We start from the raw sequence: 15,285 nt of genomic DNA on the forward strand, positions 1-15,285 counted from the left end.
AAACTACTAGCTATACACTTAATACAATATTTGTATAAACTTTATACAAATAGCCTACAGGGTATTTGTCTGCATGCCTACTTTACGTTTGTCCATCTATCTGGCTACAATACCACGAAATGTCATGTTAACTAAATTTCAACAAGCAGAAAAATATCACTGTCACAAAAAGCATATCAAAAGTATAAAATGTTTTTAACATCTACTATTTCTCTGAGAACTTATATTGTAAATGACAAGTAAGTTGCTCTACTATTAGGAACTTCTGCTGACTTTCAGAGATTATATGGATTTGATCTTCTCACATAGTAAGGAAGCAATTAATATCAGAAAACTTGATTCAATTATTACTAATGGATCTATTTATTTATAATTCAAATTTGGGAAAGCAATTAAGAAAAGCTTCCCATCATCCTTTCTGTAAGCTAATTTACAGCTAGCACTCTCAAAAACTCACATTAGTCAAAACATCATTTTTATAGGGAATATAACAGGAAATAAAGACTAGCAAGCCATAACATAGGAACATTCTTAATAGTAGTACTGGGGCAGAAACCAGAGCAAATTATCATTATTCCACAATCTTTTGAATGTATTCTAATATGTTCCTTACTATCCACTCCAAGTAAAATGAAAGGTGAAAAAAGGTTAAGGACAAAGTTTTCAGACTTAAAGGTCTATTTTGTTCCTCCAATCTTCTGATTCATTTCTGATAGGCAAAATAAGAAGCAACTACATATTTTGTTTCCATTTACTAAAACTGCAGCTATGCTTTGTGCATCCGATGAGTCATTTAATTCTATTACTTTAAAAGGCAAGCCTTGACTTTTCTGCGTACAAAGTTTTCTTATTTGACAATGCAGGGAAAAAATAAATTATCTGAAAGTTTTAACTAAAATATTAATAATCAGGTCAATGCCTAGGTTATAACCCAAAGCACACAGAGCCGTAGAAGGGAATGACTCATATTGCCTCCGTGATAAATCACACAATTCCTGAAGGTACCTGAAGACCATGAGAATCTTTACTTCTCCATTTTGAAAGATGACAATTTCTCACCTGCCACAGCAGGATTTCTCACTGACAGGTGTTGTGGGTCTAGGTAATTGCAGAATCCCAGCACCACTATTTTCAGTAACAGTAAAGAGGAGAGCAAGGCAGAGCGCACAAACCCTCAGTTGATATTGTCAGCTAACAGAGAGCCCAGATCAATGTTTAATTAAAATTACTAGTGGTAATGATTATACTTTGCCTAAATTGCAGCGATCAGAATTCAAAATTTGCATGTCCACATATAGACCCCCCTCAGTCACAGATGGTTTGAACCCACATTGCTATAGATTCATAACAAGAAAAGCTCATCTTACTATGTAACATATCTACTGAGAAAAAAAACACCTTTTAACTTCAACCTGAAAATGAATCATTGTGCAGCTAGAAATCTGAAATTTATAAATAAAAATGAGAGAATAAGCAAGAAATAGCCTATCTCAATAATTTCATGAGAGCATTCTGAAAAAATGAAACTCAAATTCTTGTTTCTTTTCCCAGGGGCTATATTTACCATGTAAAATTCACTATATAGCATAAAAAGCAGCATGGGTAACTACAGCTGCATGCTCACAGGGGGAATCTTCCTGAACACTAGTTCCATCCAGACACATGAATCTCCAACTTCAGTAAGAAGGCTAGAGTGGAGGTTTTTTCTGTAGGTGGCCAAAGAAGTAATTAGAAGTTTAGATTCAAATCCCTGAACGTCATTGGTTGCCTAGTCTGGTTTCTAACTTGTGAGCAAGTGCTTCAATAATTAAGGTGGCTATGTGTATGCAAGTAGTTTCTACCCAGAAACTCTCCTCTCACGAGTGCTCAGAACCCTCCATTCTGGTGACTCAAGGACAATTGTGTAAAGTCTCTATCAGGCTTCTGTAAAAAAGCACCACTGTTCCGAATGTTCTATATTACTAAGCTCTGCGACGTCAGCACTGAGTTTCTAGCTGCCCTGCAATGGTTGTAGTCACTCTACATGAAAGTTCTGATAAACAAAGAAATATCCAATACCAATTTATAACCATCTGACACTGGTTATAACCTTCTGACACAAAGTACTGCATATTTCCATTTTGCTCACTGCTGCAAATAAAGTTTTTTTCTAAAAAGGACACAAAAATGCCATTACACTGATTCATAACATGGTACCTGGTATTCTAGGTACTGATAATGTAAGTTAAAATAAGTGCTAAAAATATAAAATTGAATCTGCCAGTCTCTGTTCTTCCTCTGGAACAAATCCACTAAAGCTTAATCTCTTTTTCAAAATTTAAAAGACTTCACTCATTCTTTCTCCACTCCCTTTAAAACAGTCATCTTCACTGAGTCACATCTTTTTAAACCACTTGTGCAGTGACTAAATCACAAGAAATTCTCCCCCTCACAAATATCTATGATCTCTGCTTCAAAAACATTCCCCTTTTTTTGTGTTTTGTCTTTTGGGTATTACTTGAAAGTTTAAAAGAGAATGGGTTACACATAGGCTCAAAAAAGAGATGTAAATGAGAAATTCCATGTAGTCAGAGTCAAATGCCCACCTTATTATCTGTGACAATTCAGAAATAGTCCTGTTTATTTAAATTGATGAAAAATGTAGTTATTTTGGGCTCAGACTGGTGTAAGTGACAACAAAATTAAGACAATTAAATTGAGTTTCTTCTATATATAATAACAAACTCTCAAATATTCTGCAAAGATATCCAAACCCACTAAGACAAGGAGAAATGCAAGTGCACACTTCCCTGGCATACTTTTTAAGTTTTCAAAAGCTTTAGTAAAGCACTTTTGTTTTTTATTTTTACATCAAAATGTTCACTTTCTTGATTTGGCATAAAAGAAGTAACACCTTAAAACTACTTGAACATTCACAATAGTGATATATCACCAGCAAACAGTGAAGCATTATATTATCCTTTCCTAAATACACCAAATCATAATTTAGAGACATGCTGGCTGTGTTAGAACTGACTTCTGGGTTCTTCAAACTGGGCAACAAGGGCAAAGAAAGATCTGCAGACCTGTAAGAGCAGAAATGCATCCCCCTGAAAATTCTCTCACCTATTGTCTCACTTGCCAAGATGATTACTCTTGCAAAACATCCTAAACAACCTGCTGTAAGATACAGCGCTGGTGAAGCCGCACCTCGAACCCTGTGTTTAGTTTTGGGGCACTCCCTACATTGAGGCGCTGGAGTATGTCCAGAGAGAGGCAACAGAGCTGAGGAAGGGTCTGGATCACAGATCTGAGGAGGAACATCTGAGGGAGCTGGGGTTGTTTGGCCTGGACAAAAAGAAGCTCAGGGGAGGAGACCTAATCATCCTAACTCCCTGAAAGGAGACTGTATTGAGGTGGGAGCTGGTCTTTTCTCCCAGCTAACAAGTGACAGGACAGAAAGGAAATGGTCTCAAGTTGCACCACGGAAGTTTTAGATTGGATAGCAGGATTTTTTTTTTTCTCCTAAAAGGGTTGCCAAGCATTGTAACAGGCTGCCCAGGGAAGCAGCTGAGCCACTGACCCTGGAGGAAGTTAAAAGATATGTAGATGTGGCACTCAGCAACGTGGTTTAGTGGTGGGCTTGGAAGTGGTAGATTAGAGGTTGGACTTGGTGACCTTATAGGTCTTTTCCAACCTTAATGATGCTATTTTTGGTTTTTGGAGAACTCTGATTTCTGTATTTCATTATGTATTCCTAATAATAATTTCATTTTACAGTAATCAACTCCAGCTTTTAAAATTTTTAAACCAGTTAAACCAGAATACAGCAGACTATTCATATTAGATATATAATAAAACAGAAAGAAGCCTGGTCAAAAATTACCAGGAAATGCAGTTGTGGTAAAACTGAATTATAACCTCCACATAAAATAAATTCTGTAAAGAATGTCTTAACAATTTTTGTATTTCTAATTGTAAAGATTAACAGGTTTTTAAATACAAGAAGAAACAGGTCAAAAAGGAAACTTCTAATATTTCATGTTTCATTCTTCTATTCAAGTACAGCTCTTTTTTCATCTTTACAGTCTTTGCTTATTTTTTGGTTCTTTTAAAGGGACTTATTGAATTATTTCTTTTTCTCTCACCATTAAACTAATGTTATTTCCAATTTCATATTCTTAATACTTTTCTCTATTAGCTGCTTTACTTGCCTTCATATTGAATTTCTGTGGCAAGGATAAGCAAATTAGGTCTTTAAATGAGCTTGCAAAGAATAATTAGTCCTAGTACACACCAAAATATTTTCAGGTACGCAGTGCTCATGGACTTGACCATTGTCTGACATACCAGCACAGCAGAGAGGAGCTGGACTTCTGAAGTGAGAGATTGCAGGACTAAATTTTAGCAGGTTTGTAACTGCCAAGAAACAGTTTCACACACCCTTTTCTCAGCACACTGCCAGCTCGAGAAGCTCTGGTGCTGTACTCTGGACAGTCACTGTCATCCTGCAACACATTTCCACTTTCCTGACATAACTATTTGTGGGTCTCAACAGCTACCTGAATTCAGGATTTGGCCATGTTAAAAACAAACAAACAAAAAAACACATCTTACTTTATCTTCTAATAATCCTCGACACGATGACTCTAGACCTAACATCAGGGCATATAGAAAAGATGTCAGGACAGCAGGAGTAAAGGCTTAGACTGCTACTGAAGGCAAGCACAATCTCTTCTTATAGGTTCAGTGTAGCTTCAATAAGAATCCTTCCTACAGCCTCTTTTAAAATTAGCTATAAAATTTAGAATTCATTCGATGATCCCACAAAGATAAAATACTGAAACAATTTGCAAGCCATAACTACAAAAGCAGATGTGTATTATCCAGTGAACCTGAGTTAGGAGCCAAGTGTGTGAATTGTACAGGACAAGGCACTTCTGTGATGTTACCACAATAAATAAATTTATAAAAGAGAAATAATAAAATAATAATTTAAGCACAGCATCAGATAATTAAGAAAAAGAACTATGAAAGTGTTCCTCAGACTTCTAGAAGAGATCTTTCCAGGCAAGGGCTAGCTGAAAGTATCATAAAGCAGTGAAAATCTGTTTAACATAGGATTTAGTGTACTTAATTATTGAACAGGATTCCTAAACATACCGAAATACCTGAAACTGGAAACTGTTCACCAGATTAAATACAATTTAGTCTTTACAGTAAATAAGCATGAAATATTTTAAAAAGCTTTTCAGTCCTGCTCTTTTTGAAATTCATAGTGTCCTCCTACAAAGATACCATTATTTCTTTATCTGAGACAACATTTTAAAGTGCTGTGTGATAGATTTTAATTGTAAAGCACTGCAATTTATCTTGAAAGTGATGGGTATATATTTCTAGTTTAAAAAAATAGAAATTTAAATCAATAGTTTTACTATAAAAACTAGATCATGAGAGCACACATCAAATGCAGCAAAGTTAATTCTACATGACTGTTTTCAGTCTTCAACTAATGGATCTTCATTAAACTCCTTTATGACTTCCCAGGGCTTGCAAATGAGTGAATCAAATTATTTTACTGAATATGATTCTGAATTATTTCAGTTCACTGTACAGAAATGTATTTGCAAAATATTGAGATGTGTTTGCATATATTGGGATATCCTTAGTTACTCAAATTATTACAGAACTAGGTAGATGAAATACACAGAGCTAAAAGGCAAACATTAAACTAATATAAGTGAAATAGTTTCAAAATCTGGTTTAGTTGTATGACAGTATCTACAAAATTCCTGCTGTAAACAGACATCTAATATAACCTGATACTACAAAAGCCAAAAACAATTGAACGGAATGGTCTGTAAGAAATTTTATAAATACATCTACAAACCAACTATACCTTCAGGGTTTTCAACCTCTACAGAAATGTCACACTATTTTTTTTTCACTTTTCCTCCAATGTATTTCTATTGAGCAAAGGAAAACATCCTTTTCACTTTACAAAATTACACCAGCATCTTTGTGTATGCAATTTCATTCAATAGTTACACCCTCCAAGCTCTGCTACCATGTGTAGTCTAAAAATAAATTGAACCAAAAGCATTCTGTATATTTTCATCTGATCTAAAGTGCAAAAGTGGTGCATGAAGAAAATGTGTCAGAAAATATTGTGTGTATATGGGGAAGTTAATTTGAGTAAGCATTGATAAAACATTGATAAAGCTACTAAAGTAATCAATTTTGAAACACAAAACATTCTACTTTATTTCTAAAACCACTGAAAGAGCAAAACCTGCCTTTTAGCAGTAACTAAATATCCTAATAGAACACTCAGATTTATTCCAACAGTAATACCTGCCCCACATTATTGTTCATTAACAAGTTACGTAGTAGTATTTATAGAAAAACAAAAACATTCAGGGGTGTATACACATACACACACATATAAAATATACATTCAAAATATTTTAATATGCTTGTTCTACCTTATAAGGATATAAGCAAACAAGAGTTCAATGAGAACAAGTTCTTATTTTCAAACAAATGTCAGATGTTGCTTTAAGAAATGGTGTTGGTGGATTGCAATGCAAATTGTAGTGTTCTTACACCTTTTAAAACAGATCTTGCAACCCAGGAATAAATACCATTACACATTTTCACAGTAAGGGCTACCCTCCTAGTATGCCAGGACATGTATTTCCATATAGGAACTCTTATTAATACAACAGAATTACACAGATCTGTCTACATGAGCAGACATACTTTAAACTATTAACATAAGAAGGCCTTTCAAAATGTGCCGAAGTACGGAAGAATTAATTAAAACGCTATTCATAAAATCATGAAATAGTTAAGGTTGGACGGGATCCTAAATATCATCTAGTTCCAGTGCCCCTGCTCACTGCTGGCAGTGAACCTTCCACTAGACCATGTTACTCAAAGCCCCGTCCAGCCTAGTCTCCAACAGCTCCAGGGATGGGAAGTTCACAGTCTCTACGGGCAACTTGTTCCAGTGCCTCACCCCATCTTATAGTAAAGATTTTCTTCCTTATATTGAATTTAAACCTAGCTTCCTCCTGCTTAAGGCTACTGCCTCTTTTCCTATCACATGTCCTTGTAAAAAGTCCCTTCTCACAAGCTTTCATGCAGGCCCCTTTAGGGACAGAAAGGTTTAAATTTAATAAGACTCATTGTTTTTATAATATGCACAACAGGTTCAATTCCTTGAACCATGAATCTTTCTAGTATTACAAAAAAAAAATATCCCTCACAAGTCAGTATCCACCGTGGAGAAAGTTCTCCAAATTGAATAAACACGATCTTTGCAACATACTTTTATCTTGATCTGTTGTTTACGAGTCCCTGCATCATTTCTTCATTGCATTTATGCCACTGCTGCTATCCAAAAAGACAAAGCCCCTGAAGCATTTCTCAGAGCAATTAAAAAAAGGATCAAGATTCTCAGCAGTTTTAAAATGGCAGCAATACACTTTGAAACAAAATACATGAGAGGGATTATACTGACAGTAAATATTAAGTTCCAATGCCTGGGGAGGGAATGTGTAATGGGAATATTTGCTGCATTTGCTCATAGTACTCTCAGCCTAAAACTGTTGTACTGCAACATTCCCAAAGCTCCAGATGCATTTTGCCTCAAGACAGATCACTTGAACATGACAGACACCCAAAATTGGTTTTCTAGATCATCTTTTATCCGACGGATATAAAGAAACATTCAAAACCTTAATAATTTTTTTTCTTGACTGCAAAAGACACATATTAGACTGCATGCCTGTTTTTTGTCAGATATCCTACTGAAAAGGCCTGAGTTCTTAACTTAAATATACAAATAAAACAAAACCTTCCAAACCTCATGTTTTTCCAAGGGAAACTTTAAAGTACTTTGGAGCAAAAAATGCTCCCATCTCTTTCTCTAATCAATAAATGTTTGAAAAAATCACAATCATAAATCAATGATTAGCCTGAATTTCTAGTCCTCTATGAATCAATTATTTGAAGACAAATTAACAGAATTCTGCAAGTATTCTATAAGAGGAGCACAAATACAATTACTTAAATTATTACTACAATTATACAAATACAATCCCACACAAGTGCCTAGGAACAGAATCTTACCTTGATCAAATGGTTTACCCGGACTCCACGTACGAAAATAATCATCCTGGAGGGGGAGAAACAACCTAAGTTTAGCAAAGCATAAGGAATCCATGGAAAGCTCACAGTTTCATAAAAGACAGAAGAAGCATACCAACCTCTACTTCCTAGAAAAGGCAAGCAGCAAAACAAAATAAAAAAAGGAGAGAAAAAGATTACAGTTATCATAATTGGACAAATTATTTACACAGAATAAAACAGTGTAATTCAGAGGGCATTTGCATGACTCAAAGTAAAAATGCTACTCAAAAATGTAACTAGCTTTAAAAACAGAAAATGTCTTACTCACAGTACTCACATAGGTAATGTTTCTAACATTGTTTTTAAAATGTTATGGTAGTTTTCCTGTACTTTAACTTCAAAGGTATTGAAAAACTTTTCAATATTTTCAATGCATGATTTTTCAAAAGCTTCAAAGTCATCATCAATAAAATGCAGCTATTTTAAACAATATGTGATTTTTAGAAAAATAATTTGCTATGCAGTTTTAACTGCATGCGTAAGATCTTTTATTTAGTCAGTCTAGTAAGCTCTATTTTCTATGAATCATCTTTATAAACATAAAGTATCTTCCTAATTATGTCATCAGCTGTATTAGGCTTCAATTCCAAGAAGGAAAAACTTTCATTAAATAAATTGCTTTCAAGATAATGAGAAATTTGATAACAAATTCATAGCCAAGACAATAGATTGATCGGCACATCTCAGATAACAGGTGTCACAGAAAACTGGCTGATTTTATTTATTATTATGTCTTAATCCAACTAGCTATTCCCTAGAACAAAATATTTAAAAGACTGTACCAAACATTTTAAAATCTGCATAAATTAAACTTAACAAAACACAGTGAATGTACTGTCAAATCAAGCAGTTCCATTCCACTTGCTAAAAGATCATTGAAAAAAAACATCAATTTATGCAAGTTTTAACTACTTAGAAAATGTAAACCTCCTACAGTTGTCAAAGCCAAACAGTCAGAAGTTAAAAATGATCACGCATCAAATACCTCTTTGCAAATACAAAACACTTGTTTGGTTTTTACCCCAAAAGAAAAAAAAAGTCTAAAAGCTTAAACCATATTTGACTGATTAAGTTTTATTATTAAAAATGTTATGAAAATTTGTGCTTTGAAAGAGAAAGAAAGAAATTAGCAGAATCTGAAAGTGCAAAATAGAACTGTATTTCTGTACCAATACTTAACCATTCCTTTACTCTGGTGCTGCACAGATTAACAATCTACAAATCAGTATATGTGGTTTGCCTTTTTAATTACTACATTTTTAAAGTAATAAAATACATGCAGGCACATCATTTTTTTTTAATCACACAAGAAGTAAGCAGAAATTACAACTATGATAGTATTTTTCAAATATCCCTCCTAATAGTCACTATGTTATTCCTACAGTGGTGTTCTGAACAGGTTTGAACCAGCTGGAAGGCAATGCTGTTCCAGGAGTGACACCACAGAGGCAAAACTTAAAATCTTGAAAAACATCAAAGTGGCAGATTCTATGTCTACTAAAAATCAACAATATTTGATTGAGCCCATGCAGAAAATTGGGTTGTTATTATTAAAATGGTGAAAAATTAGAGTATCTAGAACATAAAGTTATTAGAACAAAAGAGAAGTCATCTTGAGGATGACAAATATCCCCTATAAGGCAAAGCATCCTGCATTTTGCTTAAGGAAGACTGTACAAGTGGGGCTTGTATAAATTACATGTTCTCAAGTTGGCCTCAAACCATCCAGAAGATAAATCAATTCTTGTTCATCTCTATACTCCAGACAACTTCACAGATCCCAAATATAACATCCCTCAGGCATTGCTAGAAGTCTTGCTGACTTGCTTCTGTCTACAAAGCAACTCTGTACCTTTCTTGTTACCCTTCTGTGAATCTTTTCCAAGCCTGTTTTCTTGGCAACTAGAACTGTGCAGAGCATTCAAGACGCAGCAGTATTGCAGATCTATACACAACACAACACTATTTTGTTCTGTATTCTCCCCAATATGCCTACATCCTCTATTGTCTTTATAAGTTGCGCCTGTGGCTTTGTTCTTTTTAACTGTATGACTTGAATGGTTTGCAGGGTATTTTCTATATTAAATCCAAAATATAAACACCCATAAACCATATACACTCATACTTATTTTCCTAAAGAATTATTTTTTCCAATCAGCTGCTTCTTAAATAAATAAATAAATAAATAAATCCACTACTGGATATGTTAAACAAAATCCCTATGTGCCTCTACAAACAATTAAAATTGTAAATCAATTGTCAGATTAAGTAAAGAAATTGCTTCAATAAATTATAGCTTTACAATTTTACAAATATTCCTGAAGCTGTTAAACCTTTTTCATAAGAACCTGGCTTCCTCTTACATTCAAACCTTTCCTGATTTTCAGTCAGCACGTTTCATTACAGTAACGTTCAATATCCTCTGCAAAATGTAATCAAGACCATTACGTAACATACAAAGCCTCATTTTCATAATTTTAATATAAAAACAGAATGAAGGAATACACAGTTTACAGTGAAGGCTGGGTAGCATCACAGTATCTCTAGGTAAAGTATCCTTTAACAATCCAAAAATGCAAAAGTCAGGATCTCAAGACAGAGCCTAAGTTTTCTGAACCTTTTTTGTGGTTTCTTTGCCTTTGTCCTGAGCATGTTAAGGGACAAGTTGTAAAAGCTCGCAGAATAGTCACACATTTGTGACTGTAACCATACCACTTCAACACTTTCAACATTTTCCAGCTAAATGTATTCATACATTTTAAACAGAAAATTCATCCTTATTGCTCTACTTGAAACTATGTGAAATGTCAGGATTTCTTTCAAGTGCCTCTTTGAAAGACACAAAGCACTTCTAATAGCCGTGGATGATGGATTTCAATGAGCTTAATATCTCTGCCTTAAAATTATACATGTTTAAGTACTATGCTCATTCAGGGTCATAGTGATGAAGTGTTTCTAAGAACTTAAGCTCATGCTACAATTATATATGTACTTTGAGACTAATATTTTTTTTTTTTTCCCAGAAAAGGTCTTAATATAAAAAAAACTATGCCATCTGAAAATCTGACAACTGTACAAAAAGAATCAAAACAGCAGCTTAATCAGAAAATATATTTTAAAATAGCAAAAAATATATATCTGCCTTGAATATTTTTATTGCTTCTTTTTGGACTTCAGTATTCTTCTGTATGTATTCTCTCACTGTTAAAAAGGAGCTATTACTTAAGTTTTCAAAAAATACACATTTAAGTAGGGTAAGAGAAAAAAAACTCCATGGGAAAAAAAATACAACAGAAAACCTAACCATATATGGCATTGTAGTCATGCAGAAGTTTTCGTCTTTCAATAGACACAGAACCTATGATCCTATTACTTTCCTTTCCTCTGTAACACATTTGTTACATTATTTGACCAATCTCTGCTCCGCAACATTCTGTGTAGACGCTGCCATCACTTGAACAGAAATCTATATTCTAAAGAACATAGTAATACATGGTTGATGAGTGACTCAGAAAACAGCAGGTGTCCACGGGCAAGGAAGGAAGTTTCCTCACAAATATTTTCAGACCGAGGTTGGCCTGAAAAACTGGATGAAGAAAACTCAGCCCTTGTTTTGTATTCAACGTTTTAGCTCTAGTACGGCCTATACAATAAAAACTAATGTATTAAAATAAATGTTGATTTGTAACAGAGAATCCACTAAAATTGAAGCAGTTTTCTGAACTTATAATTATCTTTATATTTTATTGAAATACAATTTCACTGCTGCAGCACAGAGATATTGTAATCTATGTGATTTACAAACTACCACTTTTAGAAGAAGCCTAATAGGCAACTGCCTAATCTCAGGCTTCATTTATAATAACTTTTCAAGAAACAATACTTCTAACAGTTACCAAAGCAGGAAAGACAAGATTTCCTGAACACTGTTCAACAGCGAACTTAATTCTGCCTATACAAAATTCCCCACAGATTTTATAAGACTTACCATAATACAAAAAATATATTTTACTGCTGGCATCCCAATTACTACAGAGGGATTGGTTTGTTTTTAACAAAGAAGAGTTACATACTTCAATATGTAGAGGGACATGGAATTGCATTTGACAATTTTAGAAGCAAAAGTTTTTCTGGCTGCACATGCTCCCTAAAAAACTTAAAACCTACAATATTAATTTTTTTTCCTCAGTGCCATTAGCTGTTTTCCTATTGAGTATTTCACTCGTTCAGTTTCAAGGAGCTCTTAATGGACTTTCCATTTCAATTCTTCTATCTGCATCTCAAGTACACACATCTGCTTCTCATCTGACACGAAGGCTCTTTACCTCTTTTAGGCTGGGTCTTTGCTATTTGGCACTATGCTATTTTCAGACTCCCCTTCAACAAGCCAACTCAGTTCAGCCAACTGTCCCACATTGCAGCTCTCCCCTTGCCTCAAGCTCACTTCTGCAGCAAACTTGAGCTCACCAAGTACATCCCCCTCACATCTTTGCACCAGACCAATAGCAGAGGATCTGGCTCACCTGCCCCAAACATCCCCAGGGCCTCTGTAACATACATTTGTATCCTAAGTCTCACTGAAAGAGCTGGGGTAGGGTTGTCATCTGATACCTCTGCACCAACCTCTTTCCAGTGCTGGAAAAAGAAAGCATGAAACGTGTGCAGATTTTTTCTTTTTTTTTTCTGCTTGTATTGTGTTCCAGGGTCTTTGGTCTAATGTCAGTGAGACTCATTATCCTACAAAGCCTTAAATTGTTGGTCATATGCAGAACTGTTACAGGAACAAAAGGATGAGACAACAACAAAGCTGCCATCATATGGAAAATCCACCAGTCCTAATACTGTAGTTTCCTTAAACAAATGGGGGCCACAGACAGCATACACAGAGGAACTATGATAGACACATCTAATGAGAGTACTACCCCAAAACATAAACCATAACTGAGGAACAATAGGTTGCACCAGGAAAATACATTATGCTTATATACTGGAAAATTCCTCAGCCTGCAAGCTGAGCCAGTCTGGAATTCACATCCAGGATGCAGGCATGCTGTTCAGCAGCATGTGGATACTCACTTGCCTATCAGATGCTGGTTTTCATCTCCGCTGACATGCACAGACATCTGATCTATCATAAGCCGTGTGAGCACTCTGCTGTACAAATGTGGAGTGTTAGTTTAGCCCGTTAAATGCAGGATAGTGCACACATGGGAATAAGGCAGACACTACTCTCCCCAGAAGCCTATTGACTATCACAGCATGTCACATATCTCAGAACACCTGTGAAGGCAAGAAGCCAGGATTGACCATGTGCTCCTTAGCACATTTTTTACTAATTGTCCCAGATGCATTCAATAAGCTTATGTGATGTTATATAGCTACAAGCCTGCAGTAGAACTAGGAACAGAACTAGTTCCAGGAGGGCAGGGACTGCTGTATCTAGCACATTTTTTGTGCTATATAGTACTTTTTTCTCAACAGGCCCTCCCTTTTCTCACCTACTGAAATACCTGTTATGCTTCCCATAACAGGTCACAGGAACCCTTCTTCAATGAATCCATTTAAAAAAAAAAAAAAAAAAAAAAACACAAAACAAAACAACAAAACAAAACACACGTTTATTGCACTTAGGAAATCTTTACAGGCTGGCAAAATGGTGACTTCTGCCAGCTTTGACTGCAGACTAAGTCTCCCATCAGAAACATACTAAGTTTAGCTAAAGCCACCAGGAGTTCAGTGTTCAAAGTACTCAGATACAGATAAAGGCAGTGGCCCGTCGCATCAATACCTCTGAGAATCAAGGAGTCAAGATACCAGTTTTGTAACTCAAAGAACCAACGTGAGAAAAACTCTAAAATAATGAACCACCCCAGAGGTAATATAATCATCCTTGCTCTGGCAGAGAGCAGGGCAGAGCCTTGCTGCAAAGCCCCTTTGCAGCTTGTCCGGCAGGCAGCGAAAGGGCGCTGCTTTGCTGCCCAGTGCCAGCCTCCAGGGAGGCTGCTGTCAGCTTCCTCCGCGGCTCCAGCTCCCGGGCCGCGCCACCCCTGAGGCCTGAATTCATGGGGCTGGCAAAGCACAATTAGACTCAATAGCTGCTTCCAGTGACTCTGGCACTCAGCTGCCCACGTTTAATGTTTATCCCGCTCCCTTCCTCTGCCTCGTGTTTCTAGTACCATTGATGAAGCTGGGCTAGGAGCCATCGCTTTTCAGCCCTCTCTGCTGCACAGCTCCCGTTCATTAGCATTCCCGTGGATGCTGTCCATTTGGTACTAGCAGCATTATTAACAGCAAGTTTGAATAGCACAGTATTTTAGATCCCTTGTCAAGAAGTAGCAAATGCTCACTAAAGCATATATTCAGAAATACAGAGAAAATATTGAAAAACATTTTGAAAAGGAAGAAATTCATATCAAAGCAAAAGCACTGTAGGCTCTAAATACCAGTAAAATTTAAAACATTGTTTCTTTAAAAGTGCATTTCGTATTTCTCATCATGAATAAAAGAAATAATGAGCCATCTTTTCACTACAAATACAAGAAGTTCTGGTCATGCTCCTATCAAGATTCAGCTTGTGAAGAAGGCCTTAAAATACATTTGCTGGACAACAGGAGAAAAAAAAATGAAAACCGATGACTTGTGAGGTAAAAAACTATCAATGGGACTTTTATATGCCTGCTCAGGCATTTCGTATGCCAGTTGCTGTTCCATTTCCTCAGGTGCCACTTCACTAATGCACCAGCTCAAGGCAACAAGGGCAAAAATTACTCCCTGATCCTCCGCATACAGTTCCACAGACAGCCAAGAGCGACAACACAGCACCAGACTATACAGGGAGCTCAGATCACATATGTGGGGCTGGAGGGAAATTACCTTTGTAAGTTGAAAGAGAATGGACAACGTGATTGTGAGGCTATGGTTTGTAACTGTAAAAAAAGAGAATGGTGAACTGCATAAAGGAGATCTCTGGAAACTGCAAGAAACAGCTAACATCTTAAAAAGTAAAAGCTAAGAAATAAATACTCAGTGCAAAGACACACCGAGGGCACTTGATCAGTCAGAGAGCCTTGCACAATGAAGGACCAGTTCTGTGCACAAGGAGACAATGGG

General features: G+C 35.9%; 1 protein-coding gene across 2 annotated transcripts in view; it reads right to left on the reverse strand.

The window, feature by feature from the left end:
* Positions 1–15,285, reverse strand: part of SPOCK3 (SPARC (osteonectin), cwcv and kazal like domains proteoglycan 3) — a 167,321-nt gene that overhangs the window by 97,048 nt on the left and 54,988 nt on the right. The window contains exon 3 of one of the 2 annotated variants that reach the window (XM_040065473.1): positions 8,116–8,161. The exons of the other annotated variant lie outside the window; for it this stretch is intronic. Coding sequence (XP_039921407.1) covers positions 8,116–8,161 — 46 coding nt within the window. The remainder of the gene's footprint in view (positions 1–8,115; positions 8,162–15,285) is intronic. 2 annotated transcript variants of the gene reach the window in all.

This window comes from Hirundo rustica, chromosome 5 (assembly GCF_015227805.2).
Source record: "Hirundo rustica isolate bHirRus1 chromosome 5, bHirRus1.pri.v3, whole genome shotgun sequence".
In the NCBI taxonomy this organism is placed as follows: Eukaryota; Metazoa; Chordata; class Aves; order Passeriformes; family Hirundinidae; genus Hirundo; species Hirundo rustica.